This window comes from Oryzias latipes, chromosome 19 (assembly GCF_002234675.1).
Source record: "Oryzias latipes chromosome 19, ASM223467v1".
Lineage (NCBI taxonomy): Eukaryota > Metazoa > Chordata > Actinopteri > Beloniformes > Adrianichthyidae > Oryzias > Oryzias latipes.
The window spans coordinates 21809024-21831890 of NC_019877.2; the positions used below are offsets into that span (position 1 = coordinate 21809024).

The 22867-nt window shown below is 44.7% G+C and overlaps 1 protein-coding gene across 1 annotated transcript; it reads right to left on the bottom strand.

The window, feature by feature from the left end:
• Positions 1-175: 175 nt before the first annotated feature.
• Positions 176-22758, bottom strand: LOC101171614 (heparan sulfate glucosamine 3-O-sulfotransferase 3B1-like). Its single transcript, XM_004080703.4, has 3 exons — positions 20996-22758; positions 2706-2935; positions 176-1171 (listed from the first exon to the last, which is right to left on the bottom strand). Exons 1-3 carry the CDS (start codon positions 21469-21471, stop codon positions 783-785), a joined length of 1095 nt encoding a protein of 364 aa, XP_004080751.1. The 5' UTR covers positions 21472-22758; the 3' UTR covers positions 176-782.
• Positions 22759-22867: the final 109 nt, after the last annotated feature.

Consider the following 22867-nt stretch of genomic DNA (forward strand, 5'->3'; position numbering starts at 1 on the left):
TTTGTTGCTTCATGTAAGTCTTTCCATATTACCACTAGATGGCAGTATTGCTTTATTCATTGAAAGGTCCTCCCACCAGAGCTGACGGACAATTATTTTATTTATTGGTTCATGATATGAATTATTAGTTCTTTTAATTTGGAAGACTCGATGAAAATGGAGAGGGAGCGTTTTCAAAAAATACTTTTATTTTTGTTTTCAAACTAGTGCAAATGCATGCAAACCTAAACCAAACAACCCTGTATGCAGAAGTGTGAAGCCTTCATAAAGTCCTCAAACATGCTTTCAGCTCTGATGATCGGTACTCGCTCGGCTCCACTCGTCCTCCAGCAGTTGCAGCTGGCGGGTTTTTCAGCGGGAACGTCGACCTAAGGTGGTGCTGGGGCGTCCGGATCCGTTTGCTGCCTTCATGTTTTACTTCATGAAGCCTTTAGGTCGTGTCTGAGCTCAAGCGTGAAACATGAAAGATGGCTTGTACTTTCAAAACAAGGCTTCTCTTGGATTTCAACCTTAAATTAAAAACGGGGCAAAGGTCTTTGAACGGGTTACGGAGTGAAAGTGGTGGGTTCCTTTATCATCTGACTAGAGCAAAACTAGAACCTGAGACTAAAGACTAAAAAAGCTACACGAGCGACCACAGCCTCTGTAACCATATCTGTGACAAAGGGATTGATTTGGAACCGCATGACGGATTCATGTGCTTGAATATTTTGACTTGTGGTCTGAGGATGGAAGCTCCGATGTGGGCTCCCTCTGGGACGGCAGATCGTCCCGTTCAGACGTCACTGCCATCCAAAGTCCTGTCCTGCCATCTGATAGAAGCGCTGGTTGTGGGGTCTGTAGAAATCTCGGAGTTTCTGAACCACCTCTGGGTCTATAGAGACGTGCGTCCTGCCTTTGGTCTTTCCTAGGCAGTGAGGTTTGCTGCTGCCCTCCGGTTTCTTCAAACATGGGAAGCCTTTGGTTTTGTTGAAGTAGAAATGCTTATCCGTGACGATCCTCTGAAGGCCCAGAAAGTCCTGGACCTTGCCCAGTTCTCCAGCCGGGTCTGAGATGAGCCTCTCACCACTGACCAGGTGGATCTGTGCCCTGGGGAACCACGCCAACCAGCGCTCCATGTGCTGAGCGTACAGGCCGATCCAGAGCGGGCTCCACAGAGAGTCGATCTGACCTGGAAGCAGATGTGAGGGAAGAGGATTTTATTCCAAATGCTCTGTTTCCTTCTCCTTTTCAGACTCTCTACAGCTAAGTGGCTCTGTATCCATTTTTGCAGAATTTCTGTTCTTCGGGTTCCTTTCAAAGACGCTTTGCTGCTCATTCCAGGAGATTCTTTCCTCCTTTCAGTCTGGAAGGATCTCTGAAGAACAGAACTCCTGTGTTTGACCCCACTGAGGCAAAACGGGAACTCCTCCCTCTTAATTTAGCTGCACTTTGGTCCAGAAAGGACCTGATGTTTTATTGGAGGTTTTTTTCCAAACAGGGCCTTCAGCTTTTGTCTGAAAATAAAGTTCTAATCTAGTTTTATGACAACCTCTGTACCAGAAATTCGCACTAGTCTGAATGTTCCACAGTTAAGACGCCTAATTCAAGTCAAGGAGGACCACCGAAGGACCACCCCGTTATGGAGACATCATGTTCTCACGCGTCCGTCAGCTTCCCAAAAACATCCTGTCACTCCAGGAGCAGTCCATTCATTGATCATTTCACAACATTTTACAACAGACCATATCTCTACAAACAGATGGTTTACATCCAAACAACAGTGGTTCCCGTCTTCTCAGCGTGAACTTTGACCTGAACTTTTGAACTTGGACACACCCCTCGTCATGACCTTCGACCTGTCTGCCGGGGTGTCCTCTGGTGTTGACTGTGAGGAATCGGTACATAACTCCTGAAGATGCTGCAGGTTTGAGTGATATTTTTAACCAAACTCCTGCTCAGATTTACCTGCACCCTGTGATTATGTGGTTGATCTTTTCAATAACAGACTTCCGTCTTCCATAGAGGCAGCGGCTCCCTTCAAGACAGAAACACTAAGACCCACTGCTGAAACGCCATGGAAGACCGATGACATTAACCCTTGTGCTATCTTAGATGACCCCGCCCTTACATTGACGTGTTCTCCCTACCATGACAAAGGTGGATAAAGGTGGAAAGATTTCATGTAATCCATGGACACCAGTGAAGATCACAAATCATTGAAGAAAAAAGGTTCAGAACACTGTCTAGTGGGTCTAGATGACCCCACTCCCAACGTTAAAGTGCCTAGGATAGCACAAGGGTTAAGCATCTGAAACAGAACTGCAGGAGAGCAGAGAGGAGATACAGGAAAACGGACTTAATAATTCAACTCTGAATTTACCATAAGTTCATTAACTTGCTGTTTTCAAAAATCATTTCAGAAAATGAAAACAATTCAAATTTCCTATTTAAACGTTTAACATTGCTATCTAATGCTGCATGATGCTGTCCCGGTGTGGGGGGGCACACACGGCCGAGCTGCTCTGGGTATGAAGACATTCCCAGATACTGTTTCCTCACAGCAGAGCCACGCCTTGAGCTTCTTTACGAGCTGACGTTGATAGTTTCCATTGTGAGTTTTATGTCTTAATGGAGGGGAGTGCGAAGGGTGGGTTGGCTTTTTATTGTAATATTGTGTCTGTTTTTTGACGATCTGTTGAACAGACAATGAAACGGCGTCGTACCTGTGGTGTGGTTCTTGAAGGCCAGCGTCTCAAAGGGGGGGATGTCAGGGGTCTTGGAAATGATTTGTGTGTAATCTGATATGGCTCGGGTCACGGGATCACGGACCACCACGATCAGCTTGATGTCCTGGGACATGGCATGGACTCGTGCCGGCGTATCCACGGTTACAAAGTAACGAGGAGTCTTCTCCATGACGATCTGACCACCAAGCGCTTTCGGCATCATGCTTCTGGAAGCACATTGGGAGAGGCAAGTCAGTGAGGGAGGAAACGAAAAGGCTGTGAAGAACAAGAAAGTACTTTATATCCCCCAAGGGCACTAAAATACACACACACTAAATAAAAATACACATAAAGGAATCAAAAATGTTTGCGTTAGAAACAGTTAAACACAATAGTTTGAAACACTCATTTTATGAAGGTGGACATATTTGTCATCCAGATGTTAGAGACTTTTTTTCAGTTCTGTGTCTACCTGCTCATGACGATGTTACTGCTTCAAAATATCTGTGACTTTTTTGTTTTTACATCCTCTTTAGCGTCTGAATACCCGCAGTCATTGTAGACCTGAAAACCTCTGCTGATCAAACACAATTGATTAATTCTTCATCACAGACTCTACAGGCCTCAGCTCACATGAAACCCAGACATCCAAGTTCCTCTGAACAAATTCCTGATGTTCTGCACTCTAACCTTTATAACTACATTTATTTCCAACGGTGAATACAGTGTAGTAGTGCAGTAGTTGTCATGGTGCCTCTGTCAGTTTCCTCCCCCTTCCACCGTCTGCTCTGCTCCTGACTCCACCAGCTGTGACCACTCACATCATCAAGCCTCTGCTCTTCTTAAGGAGACCCAGCTCCAGCATTCACCCAGCGCCAGTTCGTTGCCCCTTATGGTGACTAAGCCTGGTCGAGTCAGCTTATGTTTAGCTCTCTTGTTTGTTTGTGCTTCGCTAATCTTGTTCTCCTGCCTCGGGACTTCATTCCAGGAGTGTTACCTGAGTCGGATGTTACCACGAGCAGTTCCAGCGTTCCAGAGGAAACCCAGAGAACACTACCACGCTACTACCTCCAGCCACGCCACATCAAGATCTCCAGCCACGCTAAGAACCTGCCCAAGTCAAAACCTTCAGGCCTCATCCAAGCCGGATCCGCCTCTCGCCAAAACCCACACCGGAAAATAAAATCATTACTTACTTTTCAACTTACCTGTGTTTTCCTTCCGGGTTCCAGCATCTGGGTCCATCGCATCTACGAACCATGACAGTAGTACTGTGAATACAGGCTGAAAGGGTTCTGGTCGCAGAAGCCATTTGTGTTTGGCCAAACTGGGTCACGTAACCATAATTAAATACCAGAGAAATGACGATGACAGTGGTACGCTTCTGCAGTGGTTCCAGTAGGTATGCAGACCTTATGGTGGCTAAAACAGAGACTGACATGATGAATGCATGTCTGCCAAAGACCCAAACCTCTCCACAACAATGAGAGGAACCTGCCAGAGAAAATAAGCCGTTGCTGTTTCTGTTTCACTCAGAGAAGTCAAGATGGCGACTACCGCTACTTCAAATGAAAGAGGGTTCCGGCCGACCCAACCCACCAAAGCCCCTTTGGCATCATCACCGGTACACCACTCAGGCTTCATGCAGCATTGATCTCTGGACGCTCAGGCCTTTCTTATATTCATGACAGTCCAGAGACTCTCTATGCCACAGACTCTCTAGGTCAGTGTTTTTCAACCAGTGTGCCGTGGCACACTAGTGCCGTGGGAGATGGTCAAGTGTGCCGTGGGAAATTGCCCTCATTAACTGCTCTAACAACATTTTCCATCTCCAGGAGATCAGCTCTTTGTTTATCCAAACAGGCCCTGATAAAACACTGAGTAATTAGGAATATAAAAGATCTTAAAATTACTTTTTCTTTGTGTTTGTTTAATTCTATTAAAGAAATTTTGATAATTATGACGGTACCGGGATTTACCTGCAGCTATAGCAGTTTGCGGAAAAGTCCCGCCCCTTTAACTGTCTCCGCCAATCACTCTTGAAGGCTTAATCACATGTCATCAGTCTGACCAATCAGAAGTGCTTAAAGTCTTCACTTCCTTGTTCTTAATTCTGCTGATAAAGTCGCTCAGTTCTAACATATATACCAGCTAAAGCTCGTCTTTAGCGGTGTAGCTTTCCACAGAATCCGGTGTCAGACCGTGGAACAAGTGAACAAAACAATGAAACTCAGAGACGCGCGTCTTTCTGCCCTTTTTCGGCCGTTTTCACACTACATCTCCCATGATGCATTGGCTCAAAGGGACAGCGCATGATGAGTCGACCTTGTGAAACGTCTTTAAACCACAACAACAAACAGTTTCTAAATTTTCTAATTTAACTTTTATTTCAGCTCTTAGACAAAACAGCCGCAACTTCCTGCTTTTTCTGCTACAATTATCACAAAAATCCACGTGAGACTGCGGCGGGGGGGGGGGGGGGGGGGGGGGGGGGTGTCGATCAATACAGACCATGAATTTCTGCTTTTTTTTTTTTGGGATACTGGTGTGCCGCGGGATTTTTGTCAAGGTTAAAGTGTGCCGTGGCTCAATAAAGGTTGAAAAACACTGCTCTAGGTAGATATGAATGTTTTAGAATAAAAACAGCCGTCCACGGCGTCTTCGTCTGTCCAATGATTCATCTAAATGGGGAAAAGAATAAAAAACTGATCTGCAAACATTAAAACAAATCGTCAGCAAATCTTTTCACAAAAGTCACCCCTGTGTGTAGTTTGTGTGTGTTTTTGTGCATGTTTGGGTTTGACCACAGACTCCAGTGGAAATATCCCTTTGTTTTCTGTGAGAAAAGTGTGTTTTTAAAGTTGTTCCGGCCTCTGGGTCGTATAGTTTGTTTCTGTCTGCAGGCAGTCCGTCCTGGTCTGCTCCGATTGGTAACAGCTGACTGGAACCAGCTGACCAGAACCAGCTGACCCTACAGCACTGCCGTGACCCAAAAACGACTTTATGAGATGAATGAATGAATTTCCGATTGATCTTATAAATATTGTCTTCAGAGTCTGTCTGGATCGTACCTCTTTACTGGCACTCAACCTTTACAGATGCAGATGATGATTCATCTGATTAGGAGACATATTTTAAAGTAGAAAATGATCAAATGCATCTGAAAACATTTAAAATGTTCTGTTTTTTCACAGCAAACTGTCTTTTCTTGGAAAAGCAGAGATGAAGTTTTTATGCTGACTCCAAACACAAACACTCCATGAGCAAAAAAGTAAATTTTTATCATCCAGCACATAGAAATCTTTTCTTTTATTACATCTGATTTTAAGAAACTTTAAACTGTTCAACTATTTCCTGTTCACTTCAAAAAAATGACTGAAGCCTGCAGGGATTGGTAACATTAAAAAAATCATTTATTTTGCTTGTGTCATAAGAGATGTTTTTTTTCAAATTTTATACATTTATCCTCATCTTTGAATCACCAAACAGCAGTTGTAAAGAGTCCTATGACTTACACACGCACACTCACACAGGCACACGCACACTCACACAGGCAGGTACACACTCACTAGGGGTGTAACGATACAAGTAGTTGAACCGAACTGTTTTGGTACGACAATTTCGGTTCGGTTCACTTCTGTACCGTTTCGGTACCTTTTTTTCGTTTTTTCCCTCGCACATGCATTGTAACAACCCAGCTGCTTTGTCACTCGAAGCGGGGAAACGAGAGCCAAGCTGCTGATCAACTAGCTGTGTTGACTGTCCGTGCCCCACACGCCCTCAAACAGTCTCTGAGAGAGAGGAGACAGAAGTAGATGCTCCATCTCCTTTCCGGCATTTAAACCCATTCATTATGAACACACAAACAGCGTAACAACATGAACCTCACTTCTCTTCATCGCTCTCTCAGTGTTGATCAAGATTTCACACTTCCCATGAGTCTAAGTGGCTATAGGCGGGGCTAACCTCCCAGATCGCCACTGTATTAACTTTGCGTCGAGGCGGAAGTAATAATGGATTTTCCTCTGAGATGCTATTAGGTGATGGACAGTAAGCATGTCAACATAGGGCTAATGCAGACGCAAGGCCAGAGATGAGGACCCCCCCCCCCCAATCTCCTTACGCTCTCCTGTGTAGGGGGAACACTTCAGCTGTGTTGTCAGCATCCATGAAGGGAAAACACAGTTGGATAAGTCGAACGCTGTGTGTTGACTTTGTTACACAAAGATAGTGTATGCCACAGTAACACATCTAATCTGTTAACAAATTTTAAACGGCATCACCGACTGTAACAATCAGGTCTACAAGAAAAGAAATGTGCAGTTCAAATGTTTTTTTTCAGGCCAGTGTTAAGTATCCAAAGTTTTTGGTTCCTGGCAGCTAATAGTTTTTCTTATTTTATAAAGCAGATCACCTACATAGGTCAATTTTATTTATTGTTATGTAAAACCAATAAATGCATTTTGTTAGTAATTTTTTTCTGCCTAAGTCTTTTGTACCGTAAAAATACCGAAAATAGATGGATGGATAAAAACTTTATGAATCTCCCAAGGGAGAAATTCAGGTGTCCAGCAGCAAAACACACACAATAGATAACAATAAAATAATAGTTCATAAAAAAGCAGTTCAAATCAGGCAGATTTGTTAAACAGCAGTACCGAACCGAAATGTACCGAACAGAGACCTATGAAATTCTGAAACGAACTGAATTGATATTTTAGTGTATCGTTACACCCCTAACACTCACACATATGCTATATAAGCTCTGGTAAAAACTTGCCACACACCCGCGTGTTTTTGATTTTTGTTATAAAAAACTTCACTTGAACATTTGGCTCAGAGGGAGTGCAGACACATGACAACAGCTCATGTCTAATGAGGGAATAATAGCTGATTTTTAAAAAATCCTTGGACACGTGTGTGTGTGGTTGTATTTATGTGTGTGGGTGGGTGGGTGTATTTACGTGTGTGTGTGCAGGTGTGTGGATTTACGTGTGTGTGGGTGCAAGTGTTTGTGCGTCTTGTGGATTCTCAGTGTACTGCAGTTAGAAGGGATGTCTTCAGGCTAAGTGGTGCCTCACACTGATCATGTCAAATTGCATTGTGTGTGTGAGACGGGGGGGTTATAGAGGTTATATTTCAGATGCATTTGAAACCTGACCTGATAGCAAACAGCTAGAGGACTGTGCCATCACTGTAGAGAGTTTGCACGTGTCTGTGTGTGTGTAGGTGCATGTGTAGATTGCATCCCAGAACCTTTTCTTTGTTTCAGATAAGGTGGGGAACTAATGAAGGAATGATGGAGCAGATGCAAAGATGCTTCCATTAGTGATCTGTTTGGTTGCAGCCTCATATCCAAGAGTCCATAGCATATAATTCAATTCAATTCAATTCAATTTTATTTGTATAGCCCAAAATCACAACAACAGTCGTCTCGATGGGCTTCGAAGTAAAACATGAAATCAAAAGGATCACGAATACAAAGAGTTCAATAGAAAAATACTAAAATGAACTAACAAACTGACTAAGCTATACTGGCATCCCTGCCCTTAGACCCCCCTTCGCGGTAAGGAAAAACTCCCAAAAAAACCGGATTCCGGAAAAAACGAAGAAACCTCAGGGGTGCCCACATGAAGGAGGGATCCTCCCCCAGGACGGACAGGCGATTTACCAGAACTCTTAGAGAAGAATTAACTTATCTAAATCTACAACTACATATATAAAAGTCCAGCAGACGAGCTTCATCCAGCCGTGGTTGTGGGGACAGTCAAAGGCGCGAGTCGAGCCGGAGACAGGAACCACAGCCAGGTGTAGGAGCAGGAGCAGAGACGAGGTACTCGGTCAGGTACAGAGCAGAGACGAGCCAGAGATGAGCCAGAGGCAGGATCCACAGCCAGGTGTAGGAGCAGGAGCAAAGGCGAGGTAAACGGTCAGGAACAGGAGCACGGATGAGCCAACTGGAGTCTGGAAGCACTCCCACTCCCCAGGAGGGGAGAGGAAAAGAGGGACAATACATGAATCGCACTGCACCAAACAGAGGCATGGAGAACTAAATGATAAATTATGATCAAGAATAGAGGAGAGGAAGGGTAGAAGTAAAAAAAGGAAAGAGGACAGAACCCCAGTGTACCATAGTTACCCCAGCTTCAACTTCTAGCAGCCTTTTAAAAGAAATAGTTATTATTAAGTTTAATTTAAACAAACTAACATTAAGTTAAATAATCTCTGAATACTAACTAGTCTGACAATAAGCCTGTCCAAAGAGGAATGTTTTCAGTCTAGCTTTGAATGTAGAAACTGAGTCGGCCTCTCTTACATGAGCTGGGAGTTTATTCCATAAGACAGGGGCTTGGTGGCTAAACGCTCTATCTCCAACCGTACTTTTACTAATTCTAGGAACCACAAGCAGTCCTGCATTTTGCGAGCGAAGTGTTCTGATTGGTTGGTAAGGGACTATGAGGTCCTTAATATAGGACGGGGCCATTCCATGTAAGGCCTTATAGGTTAACAGGAGGATCTTGAACTTAATTCTAGAATCAACTGGGAGCCAATGGAGCGAAACTAACACAGGAGTGATGTGATCTCTTCTGCTAGTTCCAGCTAACAATCTAGCAGCTGCGTTCTGAACAAGCTGGAGACTTCTTAAGGAACTCTTAGGACACGCTGCTAACAAGGAGTTACAGTAATCCAGCCTCGACGTAACAAATGCATGGATGAGTTTTTCAGCATCACTCTTAGAAAGTATATTTCTGATCTTAGCAATATTCCGCAGGTGAAAAAAGGCAGTTCTACATGCCTGAGATATGTGAGCCTTAAATGATAAATCCTGGTCAAGTAAAACCCCAAGGTTTCTAACTGTGGAATTGGGGGCTATACTTATACCATCCAGGGAGACTATCTGAGCAGACAGAGCATCTCTGAGGTTTTTAGGACCAAGTATAATGACCTCAGTTTTTTCTGGGTTCAAGAGGAGGTAATTAATTGTCATCCAGGTCTTGATGTCACTGATGCAGGCGTTCAGTTTCTCTATCTGGTCATTCTGGTCAGGCTTCATGGATAAATACAACTGCGTATCGTCGGCATAACAATGAAAATTAATGCTGTGTTTCCTGATTATGTTTCCTAGGGGTAACATATAAAGCGTAAACAGGATCGGTCCCAAGACTGAGCCCTGTGGGACTCCATAGTTGACTCGAGTGCACTGAGAGGAATGGCCATTTACATTAACGAACTGATACCTATCAGACAGATAGGATTTAAACCACTGGAGAGCAGATCCTCTGATCCCTATGTCCTGCTCTAATCTATGGAGTAAAATACCGTGGTCGATAGTGTCAAAGGCAGCACTGAGGTCCAACAGGACCAGAATAGAAAGTAGTCCCTTTTCTGAGGCCAATAACAAGTCATTAGAGACTTTAACTAGTGCAGTTTCCGTACTGTGGTGAGGTCTAAACCCCGACTGAAAGTCTTCAAAGTGGCTGTTGTCCTGTAGGTGGCAGTAAAGCTGCTTAACTACAACTCTTTCTAGGATTTTAGAAATAAAGGGCAGGTTTGATATCGGTCTATAGTTGGCCAAGATGCTAGGATCCAAACTGGGCTTTTTCAGAAGAGGTTTAACAACTGCATATTTAAAAGACTGTGGCACGTAACCCGTTTCCAGAGAGGCATTTATCATTGTTAATATGGGATCATTAATTAGGGGAAAAGTTTCTTTAAAAAGTCTAGTGGGAATTGGGTCTAACAGACACGTTGAGGATTTGGAGGACGTAATAATTGATGTTATTTCCGCTTGATCCACAGCAGTGAAGCAGTCTAATGTTACAGAGGTTTCTATGGATGCCTCCATTTCTACCGCTTCAGCCTGTTCTGGGCTGATAGTAGGAATAACTTGATTTAACTTATGTCTAATATTTGAGATTTTACTATCGAAAAATGTAACAAAATCATCAGAGCTGAGAGAAACAGGAACATGTGGTTCTACTGAGCTCTGACTGCGAGTTAATTTAGCTATAGTGCTAAAAAGAAATCTTGGATTGTTTCCATTCTCTGTTATTAAGGTTGAATAGTACTGGCTTCTAGCTCTACGCAGAGCTTTTTTATAATTTAATAGGCTATGTTTCCAGATATCCAGAGACTGCTCTGAACCGGAGCGGCGCCATTCTCTTTCCAACTTACGGGTTTCTCGTTTAAGAGAACGAGTTTCAGCGTTAAACCACGGTGCTACTCGTATTTGTCTGACGAACTTAGGTTTCAAGGGGGCAACAACATGGAGTGTACTCCTGAGGGCTTGTAAGGCATCATTAACAAAGTGGTCATTTATACTAGGACTGATACTATGGGAGCTGGTCTCAGAGTATTTTCTCAGAATATCACTAAGTACTGGCTGAACTGTGTGTTTAAACTCAGACACAGAACGGTCAGTTAAGGTTCTTCTAAGTTGTTTCTTATTCACTGGGGCAGAAGGATGTTCCAGTGTAAGCTGGAAGGTAATCATAAAGTGATCAGAAATGATGGGGTTAAGAGGAAGGACACTCAGCTGGCTGATCTCTATACCATGGGTTAGAACAAGATCCAGGGTGTGCTTATGACAGTGAGTGGGTTCATTCACACTTTGGGTGAAACCAACATCATCTAATAAAGCTGCAAAAGCCTTTCCTAGGCAGTCACTGGGGTCATCAACATGAATATTAAAATCCCCTAATATTATAGTTTGATCAGAATCTAAGACAATAGTCGATAGGAAGTCGGAAAACTCAGTTAAAAATTCTGAATATGGGCCGGGGGGGCGATAAATAATTATGAGTAAAACAGGTTTTCGAGTTTTCCTGTTTGGGTGACTTAAAGACAATATGATGCTTTCAAATGAATTATAAGCATTTTTAACTTTAGGGCTGAGAAGTAAGCTAGACTGTGATATTACTGCCAAACCACCTCCTTTCCCTGAAATCCTGGATTTCTGATAGTTAGCATAAGTGGGGGGGGTTGCTTCATTCAATCTAACATAGTCATCCTGATGGAGCCAAGTTTCTGTTAAGGCTAAAAGACTAAGATTGTTATCAATGATTAACTCATTGACTAAGAGGGACTTGGAGGAAATGGATCGAATGTTTAATAAACCGCATTTAATTACATCATAATTCTGCTTGTGAGTACTGCTGTCTGTCACTTTAAGGTTTCTAAGACGCGCTCCTTTCATTTGTCTTTCAGCACATAAGCTAAAGCTTGAACCTGCTTGACTTTCCCTGCATGGGTTTTGCACCGGCACTAACCCTAAGGGAGGCTCAGAGGAGCGTTTTACACTGCTGCTCTGCGCCCGGGTCTCGTCTCTGGATTGTCAGGTTAACAGACTAAGGCTAGCAGAAATGTTTCTAGAAAGAAGAGCGGCACCGTCCCGGGTGGGATGGACGCCGTCTCTCCGCATGAGACCGGGCTTCCCCCAAAACGCGCTCCAGTTATCCACAAAACCAACGCCGTTTTCTGGGCACCATCTAGAAAGCCAGCGGTTAAATGATGAAAAGCGGCTGTACATTTCATCATTGACTAAGTTCGGCAGGGGACCAGAGAAAATTACAGTGTCGGACATCGTCTTAGCCAGTTTACACACCGAAGTTACGTTTAACTTAACCACCTCTGACTGTCTCCGTCGGGCATCATTACCGCCTGCGTGAATCACGACTCGACGGAACCTGGACTTACTCTGAGCTAACATCCTAAGGTTCCCCTCGATGTCACCAACTCTGGCCCCCGGATAACACCTGACAGTAGCCGCTGGGAGCTCCACGTTTCTAACTTCAGAAGAGCCTATAACCAGAGTTGAGTGTTCAGCGGGTGTGTCGCTGAGGGGGGAGAACCTATTACTAACGTGGAGTCTCGGGTGCTCTAAGTTTTTGCGTTTAGCACTATGTTTCCTCCCAACCGGTACAAACCCCTGACTGTCTCCCGGCTGTTGGGAGGGCGCTGGGGTGCTAGCTAAGTTATCCCTGGTAGCGCGGCCCGCGCTACGAGTAACGACCTGGCTAGCCGGCTTAGCTTCCACTGTGCGGAGCCGCGCTTCTAACTGCTCCAGCCTGGCCTCCAAGTCTAACACAAGACTACACTTAACACAACTACCGCTATCTTCACTAAAGGAGGCAGGATCATCACTAAACATATGGCACATGGGGCAGGAGAGAGGAGGAGAGGCGGAAGGAGTGGTGGCCATGCCAGGTTTTAAGCTAAGGCTAGCGGTGTTTAAGTAAAGAGAAGTGGTTTATTTAGCAAAATGAGAAAAGTGAACAGCAAGTGGTTTAACAGTGGTGAATTCGCTAATAAAAGGTACTAGATGTGAATATTAACCCAGATAACCCTTAGAGTAAGCAATAGTAGTAAGGCTAATGCCAAACAAGAGGACAGCAGTCACACAACTAGCACTGGGAATAGCTCACCCGGAAATGACGTCACAGGAAATCCGTCTTGATGCTATAGAGTCTATAGCATCAAGAGTCCATAGCATCAAGAGTTCATAGCATCTAGAGTCCATAGCATCTAGAGTCCATAGCATCTAGAGTCCATAGCATCTAGAGTCCATAGCATCAAGAGTCCATAGCATATAGAGTCTATAGCATCAAGAGTCCATAGCATCAAGAGTCCATAGCATCAAGAGTTCATAGCATCTAGAGTCCATATTATCAAGAGTCCATAGCATATAGAGTCTATAGCATCAAGAGTCCATAGCATCAAGAGTTCATAGCATGTAGAGTTCATAGCATCTAGAGTCCATAGCATGTAGAGTTCATACCATCTAGAGTCCATAGCATATAGAGTTCATAGCATCTAGAGTTCATAGCATCTAGAGTCCATAGCATCTAGAGTCCATAGCATCTAGAGTCCATAGCATCAAGAGTCCATAGCATATAGAGTCTATAGCATCAAGAGTCCATAGCATCAAGAGTCCATAGCATCAAGAGTCCATAGCATCAAGAGTCCATAGCATCAAGAGTCCATAGCATATAGAGTCTATAGCATCAAGAGTCCATAGCATCAAGAGTTCATAGCATGTAGAGTTCATAGCATCTAGAGTACATAGCATGTAGAGTTCATACCATCTAGAGTCCATAGCATATAGAGTTCATAGCATATAGAGTTCATAGCATCTAGAGTCCATAGCATCAAGAGTCCATAGCATCAATATTGGAGGCCTATTATGTTAGATGTTTGTCACCTATGTCGACGAGTGACATTTGGAGTATAATTTTTAAACTGTTGCAATGTAATGGGAATGGTTATTTGGTTATTTTGCTATTTGTTTATATACCGCAAATTATATCGTTATCGCAATTTTAATCTCTAATATCGCATATCGCGAGTTTTCCTCATATCGTGCAGCCCTAGTCCATAGCATCAAGAGTCCATAGCATCAAGAGTCTATAGCAGGGGTGTCAAACATACAAACCGCGGGCCGAATCCGGCCCGCCAGATGGTTCAATCCGGCCCAGTCATGAAGAGTAAAAGTTATAACATAGCATCAAGAGTCCATACCATCAAGAGTCTATAGCAAGGGTGTCCAATACCAGGTCTCAAGGGCCGGTGTCCTATATGTTTTCCAATCAACCTGCCGTTGAAGCTCCTAATTGTCTAAACACACCTGATCCAGGTAATCAACAGCAGATGAGGCAGGGTTTCTGGAAAACCAGCAGGTTGCCAGCCCTTGAGGCCTGGATTTGGACACCCCTGGTCTAGGTCATCAAGAGTCAATAGCATCAAGACTCCATAGCATCAAAAGTCCATAGCATCAAGAGATGGCGTACGCCACAGTAACACGTCTAATCTATTAACAAACTTAAAACGGCATAACAACTGACTGTAACACTCAGGTCTACAAGAAAAGAAATGTGCAGTTCAAATGTTTTTTTCAAGCCAGTGTTAAGTATCCAAAATTTTGGTTCCTGGCAGCTAATAGTTTTTCTTATTTTATAAAGCAGATCCCCTACATAGGTCAATTTTATTTATTGTTATGTAAAACCAATAAATGCATTTTTTTAGTAATTTTTTCTGCCTTAGTTTGTTGTACCGAAAAAATACAGAAAAGAGATAGTTAGATAAAAACTTTATGAATCTTCCAAGGGAGAAATTCAGGTGTCCGGCAGCAAAACACACACAATAAATAACAATAAAATAATAGTTCATAAAAAAGCAGTTCACATTAGGCAGATTTGTTAAACAGCAGTACCGAACCGAAATGTACCGAACCGAGCCCTTTGAAATTCTGAATCGAACCGAATTGAGATTTTAGCGTATTGTTACACCCCTAACAAGTATGCAGACAAATAAAACAATAACAATGAGAATACCAGGGGAATCTGTGGTGTTAACGTGTTTTATCGCGTGAGCCTCGTCGTAAATATGAACTTAACTTTATTTTGAAAGTGCAGTGGAATTCTTTTATTTTGAAGCTCGCGTTGCAGAGGCACAGATGTGGACCGCAGACATGACAGATGTAAACATTCTGATTGATCAATGGACGATCTGTGTCAACGCAACAGAGGAAACCGCCTCACTTATTAGTGCATCAAACATCCAACATGTCCAGTCTCTTAAATGAAGCCCCCGTTTCCCTTTGAGGAACCCCTCTTCTGTAAGGTATTTTTCACCCCCTCCCTGAAGAATCGTGCTACTCAAAGCAAGGCCGCTGGATATCGATCCTGTGGTCGTTAAGATTCCTGAATGTTTGTGGCTAGATGATGTGCACCTGGGATCATGGCGCTATGATGGGCGGAGAGCAAAGATGTTGCGTACAAAGCCAAGAGGAGTTCCAGACAAAGGTGATGTATGACAGGGACTCAGCTGGCTGAGAGTGGCAGGAGGACACAGAGGAGCCAAAACCCTCTGGTGCCTCATCAAGACCCTGCTGTGTCGTGTGATGTGTGTGTCTGCTAAAAAAGAGGGGAAAATGACAGCATTCATCATCAGCACAGAGGCAATTATGCAGCCAAGAATGGCAGAATTTAGGAAAGTCCTGGACTAATATAGTGTAAAAACCGCTCCATCTATCTTTCTGGTCGGTTCAGCTTTACAACAATAGCCAGTGAGAGAGTGCCAGCCATCGACCCCTCATTACACACACACCACTGCGTATTCATGACTCAAAAATGAGTTCATCTGTGTGTTTTGGCGATCCGTTCATCCATTTCCTCTGTATGGGGGCCTATTAAGGAATCTATCCATTGTGGCTGGGCCCTGTCCACTTCCAGGAGACATCCATCATACGGGGACTACCTGTGATTATGGATACCAAGTCCCATGGGAAGACTTTAATGAGGGTCATGTGGCCCTGCCGGTCTAGGCCTTATGGTGATCACCTTCAGTACAGTAGTGAGATGGGGCACCTGAACAAACAAACATAACCCCCAACATCTCACATGGCAGAAGACAAAAGCATTCTGCAGCGCTAACAAGCTCAGTAAAAACAGCAAACCTGCTTCCATGATATGATCTTCCTTCCTCTATCATCTGCATCACAATTACATTTGCATTGTCCAAAAAGAAAAGCAGCATGTGCGGAGTCCTTACAGCACAAAACAATCAACGTATGGGAATGAATTGAAAAGCTTTGCCTAATGACTCGTATGAAATGCAAATGAATGGTCACTGAAGCAGCTGACTCTGACAAACCCTCACTTAATTGCATTTTATCAAGAGGAATAAAGGAAGAAAGTAGCTTTTTTCTGCCTTTTTTTCGGCTTTTTACAATATGGTAAATATTAAACATGAAATGTGTTTCTGGTAATTGTTTATCAGGTAAAGTGAGAAAAACAAAACCTTTTGCGTTGATGGTCTCATCAGACTGCTGGTGATTTCCTCACCTGTCTTTGTCACATCTTCAGTTCTTGTGTCTTGTGTGCAGGTTGGATGTGGCTTTTACCTGGAGGGCTCCGCCCCCTTTCCTGTGGCTCTCCATGAGAGGCGCACAGCTGCCTGTACTTAAGGTCTCCGAGTGTTGCTTAGTTCAGTCTGTTTGTCCTGTTATGTTTGGGGAGTTTTTCCCACCATGAGAGCAGTTTTCTGTCAGTAAAAGAAGTCTGGATCTTCCCCGGATGCAGGACTTGTTGTCTTGTCCTGCATCTGAGTCATCTGGATACACCGTGACATTCTTAGTTTGCGTTGTGACTGTTTTCTCGGTTGTGGTCGTGTTTTTGTCACACCGGTTTTAAATCGAAATGATTATTCGTTGTCTCTATGTGAATTATTCTTTGTCTGCTTTTCAGTTCATCCTGGTAAGACCTTCTAGGATCTGTTCCTCCTTTGTTCCTGCTGTTGTCATGTTTACATTTATCTATGGAGACCTGAAGTCCCCACCAAAGAGCCTGGTATGATGGTCTGACCCAGCTGAACCCAGCAGGAGATTCTTTGCCATGTCCCATCATGCCCCGCTCCTACACCTTCCTGTGGAGGACACGTTCTGCTGCTGAGGAGGGACTGCTCCTCTTCATGCTCCCTCACACTGAGGAGCGTCATTGGGACCACTCCCCTTAACGTTCGCTGTACCTCAGGAGAGTCGTCAGGTCATCCCCATGTTCACACCCTCTGTCCTTGAGGTGGGGATTGCCTCTCTTCATGTACCCTTTTACACGAGGGGGTCAGAGGGAGTTCTGCTCCTCATGAGCACACAGACATACCTGGATCATTCTAGAACAAATCCACATACAAAATACTAAGACAAGCAGTTTCTGAGTAAATGTACTTGTCCTGAGACCACATCTATGAAAAACAACAAGAGAAGAATGCTTGAAAACAGTTTTTAGAATACAAAGAAGTCTGGAATACCCCCGAAAAAGCCATTGTCCCCTGTCCCACCCCCCAATGATCAAAGGGAATCTCAAATAAAATGGTCAAACTGACATTTAAATGTCAGTTTTTGGTATTTTTTGTTTCATTGTTGTCTGTTCTAACTCATTCGTTTGTTAAATACAATATTTCAAATAATTATTATTCAATCAACCGTGGTACCATAACCTTTTTAGCATGGTAGAGATCACATGATCTGCTGGACGTGAGTTTTCCAACAGAAGCAGCAGAAAAAAAAGATTTCCTCTCTTCTGTTTTCCATATTTTCAGTAAAGATTGAAATAAACCCAAAGAATCTGAATGAGACTTTTCTATTTTCTGTACTGATTTAGATGCGTTTGTGGTCTTGGTCAGCATTAAAAGCTCCGTAAAAATCAGCTTCACCTCCTGAGAGAAAACTACATCCTCATAGTTACGGTGATTAGAGTAACAGTATGTGTGTGGAGAAGACACACACACTCACACACATACAAACACACCCACACAATCACATAATCACACACACACACAATCACACATACACACACACCCACACAATCACATAATCACACACACACACACAATCACACAATCACACACCCACACAATCACATAATCACACACAATCACACAAACATACCCACATTCACACACACAATCACATAATCACACACACACACAATCACACAAATACAATCACAATCACACAAAGATGCACACCCAATATCACAATCACACACACACATTCAGACACACAAACACAATTACACACCCTATCAGACAAACACACACACAATCACACTAACAAGCACACAATCACACACATAATCACAAACACACACACACAGACACACACATACTCACACCCACACAAACAATCACACAAACACACAATCACACATACACAAAAACCTACACAATCATATAATCATACACAATCACACAAACATACCCACATTCACACACACAATCACATAATCACACACACACACAATCACACAAACACACAATCACAATCACACAAACATACACACCCAATATCACAATCACACAAACACACACATTCAGACACACAATTACACACCCTAACACACAAACACACACACAATCACACAATCACACACACATTCACACACACATACACACACACAAAGCTCAGCAGGGATTGTGGTAACACTAACTTCCTCCTCTAACCAGCCTTATCCTCCTATCTCCTCCTCTTCCTCTCCCTTCCTCCTGACCTTCCCCCGCCACGCTGTCTTTCATGAAGATGTGAGCCGCTTTAATGGATTCTTCTGCACAGCGGCGGCGTAACCTGACCCCCGTGTTTGTGTGAAAGAGCCAGAACCGCCATAGCGTGTAGGATGAAGCTTCCTGTTGGTTGTAACAGTAGCCCGGCTGACCACAGCTGACTGCTGGGATGCTGAAGTGGACCCAAGGTCAGAGTGAAGAGATAACAGCATCGATCCCTAAATAGAGAAGGAAACCTGCAGGCCGCCTCCAGCCTCATCGCACAGCTGCTGCACGTGCACTGCAGGAGCGTTAGGCCGTCGGTGTCATCTGTCCTGCTTTTTACCCACAAAGAGCAGAAAACAATGAATCTGAGGCGATGCAATGCCGGACGGGTTCACGCAATCCAAAACCTCTGTTGTGTTGACTTATTGTCACTTCCTGTGTTGACAAAATGATGGAAACGTTACTTAATTAACGAGAGTATAAAGATTTATTGCATTCCAACATTTACCAAAGCCATGAGCATCGTCTTCAAGTCTGCAGCAGAGTCTGCTTGAAATTCATTCTTACTTTTGAATGATTGCTAAATTATTTAAGGAAGTACTGAAGAGGGTAGATTGGCTCTGTTTTCAGCATTAAAAAAAACATCAGTGTCTTCATTGTAAAAGTTCTTTTACTTATTGTTTCTTATTTTTTGGAACAATTTTCTTGAACAAAAATCAAACTGACAGCGTTTCATCAGACCACGTTTATGCTGCTGTTTACGAGCTGCAGTGAACACATCATTGACTCTCAGCATGACGACCTGAGGTCAGAGGTCAGACAAGCCAATGTGTTACCGGGGCCCCGAGGAGGACACCTGACCAATAAGCCCTACCTGGCGTGACACTGATCTGAAGGGCCAGGAAACTGGTCTTTCAGCCCACTCCTCCTAGGATTTTCAGGTCCAGTTCTGTATTTAGTGATTTTTCTGAGCATCATCACAGAACCACTGCTGCCAAAACACAGCAAGGTTTAAGGCGGGATGTCCTGAATGAGCGACTGAATGAGGTGTTTTCAACCAAACCAGGATGAAAAAAACTCCAAAATATCTAACTGAATGTGCAGAAAGCAAGTTACCATTGTCTTCCCAAACCAGATGTGAGTAACATCCTCCTGGACGGCTCCCCGGACCCCCCAGTGTGAAACCAACCAAGGTTTCCAGGTTTGTAGACAGAAAACCAGATCAGATCCACATGACAACATCTGGCTCCAGAGATGATTACAGCACTGAGAGTTTATCCCACCAGCCTGTCTGTCCCTCCCCATGCTGTACAAATGCACCCTGCACACACACATGCACACACACGCACATGTGCTCACACACATGCACACCCACACATGCATACACATGCACACACACATGCACACACATGCACAAACACATGCACACACCCACGCACCCACACATGCATACACATGCACACACATGCACAAACACATGCACAGACACATGCACACACACACACACACACCCACACATGCATACACACGCACCCACACATGCATACACATACGCACCCACACATGCATACACTAAAGGTTCGGTTCATTTTGGACAAAAAAACTCTTTTCATACAAAAACAAACTACTGAATTGCGCACACACCCATGCACACACACATGCACAAACACATGCACACACACATGCATGCACACACACACACACACACACACATGTGCTCACACACATGCACACCCACACATGCATACACATGCACACACACATGCACACACGTGCACAAACACATGCACACACACACCCACGCACCCACACATGCACACACATGCACAAACACATGCACACACACACACACCCACCCACGCACCCACACATGCATACACATGCACACACACATGCACACACATGCACAAACACATGCACACACACATGCATACACGCACATGCAGCACACGCATGCACGGACTGTCCGTGCCTGATGGCACAGACGTTCTGTCACCTTTGAGTCAGAAAGGCTGGCAGCATGTGTGAGGATGTGCTTCACCGTGACTAAAGGTTCGGTTCATTTTGGACAAAAAAACTCTTTTCATACAAAAACAAACTACTGAATTGCGTGCAGAGCTCAGGAGGAGCTCTCTCCCCGTCTCGACTTTAGCGCACGTTTCTTTCCATATTTGCTTGAAAGTGACTAAAACCAGAGAAAAGATAGTCTCAGAGGGGTTGACCCAGACAAAGTCCGCGCGCGTGCTTACCTGTACCAGTCCAGTCCTCGTGCATAATGCCGATCAAAAAAGTGCGGTTCGGACCCCAGGGCGCGGATGTCGGGGTGCAGCCGAAGAAACTCCAGCAGGGCTCTGGTGCCCCCCTTCTTGACCCCAATGATCAGAGCCTGGGGTAACTTCCGAGAGGCTGTCCACTCTCTCCCCGAGCTGTTCGAGTCCTGCGCTGGCTGGCCGCTGCCAGGCGCGCCCTCTCCACCAGCCAGGCTGACCAAGCTGGTTCTGTTCCGCCCATAAGGCCAGTCCGGGCCCGGTACCAGGAGGTCCCGCGTGGATGGCCTGAGTTCATTCCTGTCTGTCAGTTCCGAGGCGCACAGCCCGGAGAGGAGGTACACCAAGGAGCAGCAGAGGAGGCTCAGGGAGGAGGCGATGGTGAGGCGGTGGGACAGCCGGCGCGGGTCGGCGCGTGGGTGATGGGGTAGAAGGTGCTGGGGGGGGGACGCTGCCATCCTTCGGTCGCTGGAGCCTCGCGGAGGTCCATTCTAACAGGAGTGCGGCTCCTCCACCCTGCCGGAGAGAGTCCATCGGCGCGCTCCGCTGCTCCTCTCCTCCTCCTTCATGCTCCTCCGCTGTTGGTGCCAAACTCTGAAAACGCTGGAACCGGTTTCACACCGGGAGGTGTCACTCCGTTTGCCGCGGAAGCTTTGATGTCTGAGCGGGATCTTTGTGGGATTACTCTGCCTCTCTGGGCGCAGCCCCCCCCCCTTCATCCTCCTCCTCCTCCTCCTCGATGAGGGGGTCATGGCTTCAGGCGCTTTTAATTCCACTATTATTTATGAGGTAAACCGGAAGTAGCTCCGCCGGGTTTTTGATGGACTGACAAACATCTAGTGAATTTCTGAACTCCTATATCTGCCAGATCGTGAAGTTTCCCGCGCTTCGGGCTGAAATGGATCCATCAAAACTGGCAACGCTGAGATCAGAGCTGAAGCAGGTCGGAGAGCTTTGCCATAATTGGTTTAGTGATCAGACAGTAATAGTCTGCGGCGCACCTGCTGACCCAAAGGCTCCTGAACTCCTGCCCCCCCCTGCTGCTCATTTCCCAGAGAGCATTGCAACTTGAACACAAGAAGGAGACTTCAGCAGGCAGAGCTGCACACCTCAGACCCTGACTGGTGTCTTAGATCATCCACTGCAGCCCAACACTAAACTGAAGTTTCATTCATCATGATGTGTGTGCTTGGATGCAGAGAATCCTCCACGTCACGCATGGTTCTGAGTGTCCTGAACCTTTGGGCTCAGCAAAGCTCAGTGGGATAAAGAGCTCTGCAGTGTTGCCTTTTCTAATTGCAGAGCAGAGCTGAGGTTTGGCTAATGGCTCATAGGAGACTCATTAGTTCCTCACAGCCACACAAATATCAGCACACACACACAAACACACACGTGCTTCATGTTCCATTTGGCTTACCGTGTCATTATCCCGGAGCAGATGCGACCCACGCCATAAAACCTCTGCACTGTCCAGAAGCGACTGAACATTCTTTCAACCCCAGGATTTTCTGTGGTTCCGCCGTTTCTCCGTTTTCATGAGACATCAGAGAAATCAGAGGCTTTGATGTGAAGAAAGCATTCATGTCTTTGCAATACTTTGTCATGTGTTTAAGTCCCACTCCAATCATCTTCTGATCTACTCTTTAAACATCACAGTGCTCTTATAATTCTGATTATGCGGGTTTTGGCCAAAATGTAAAAACCTGTGTGGTTTTTCCAGGACATAGTTTCTGCAGAGCAGCAGGACTTATTCACCTTTAAGTTGTGGGCGGGACCGGCGGCGCAGAGTAAGTCTGCACACATTTCCCATCATTCCTTTGTTTACACTGCTAGCTTAAATGAAATTTCCCCATT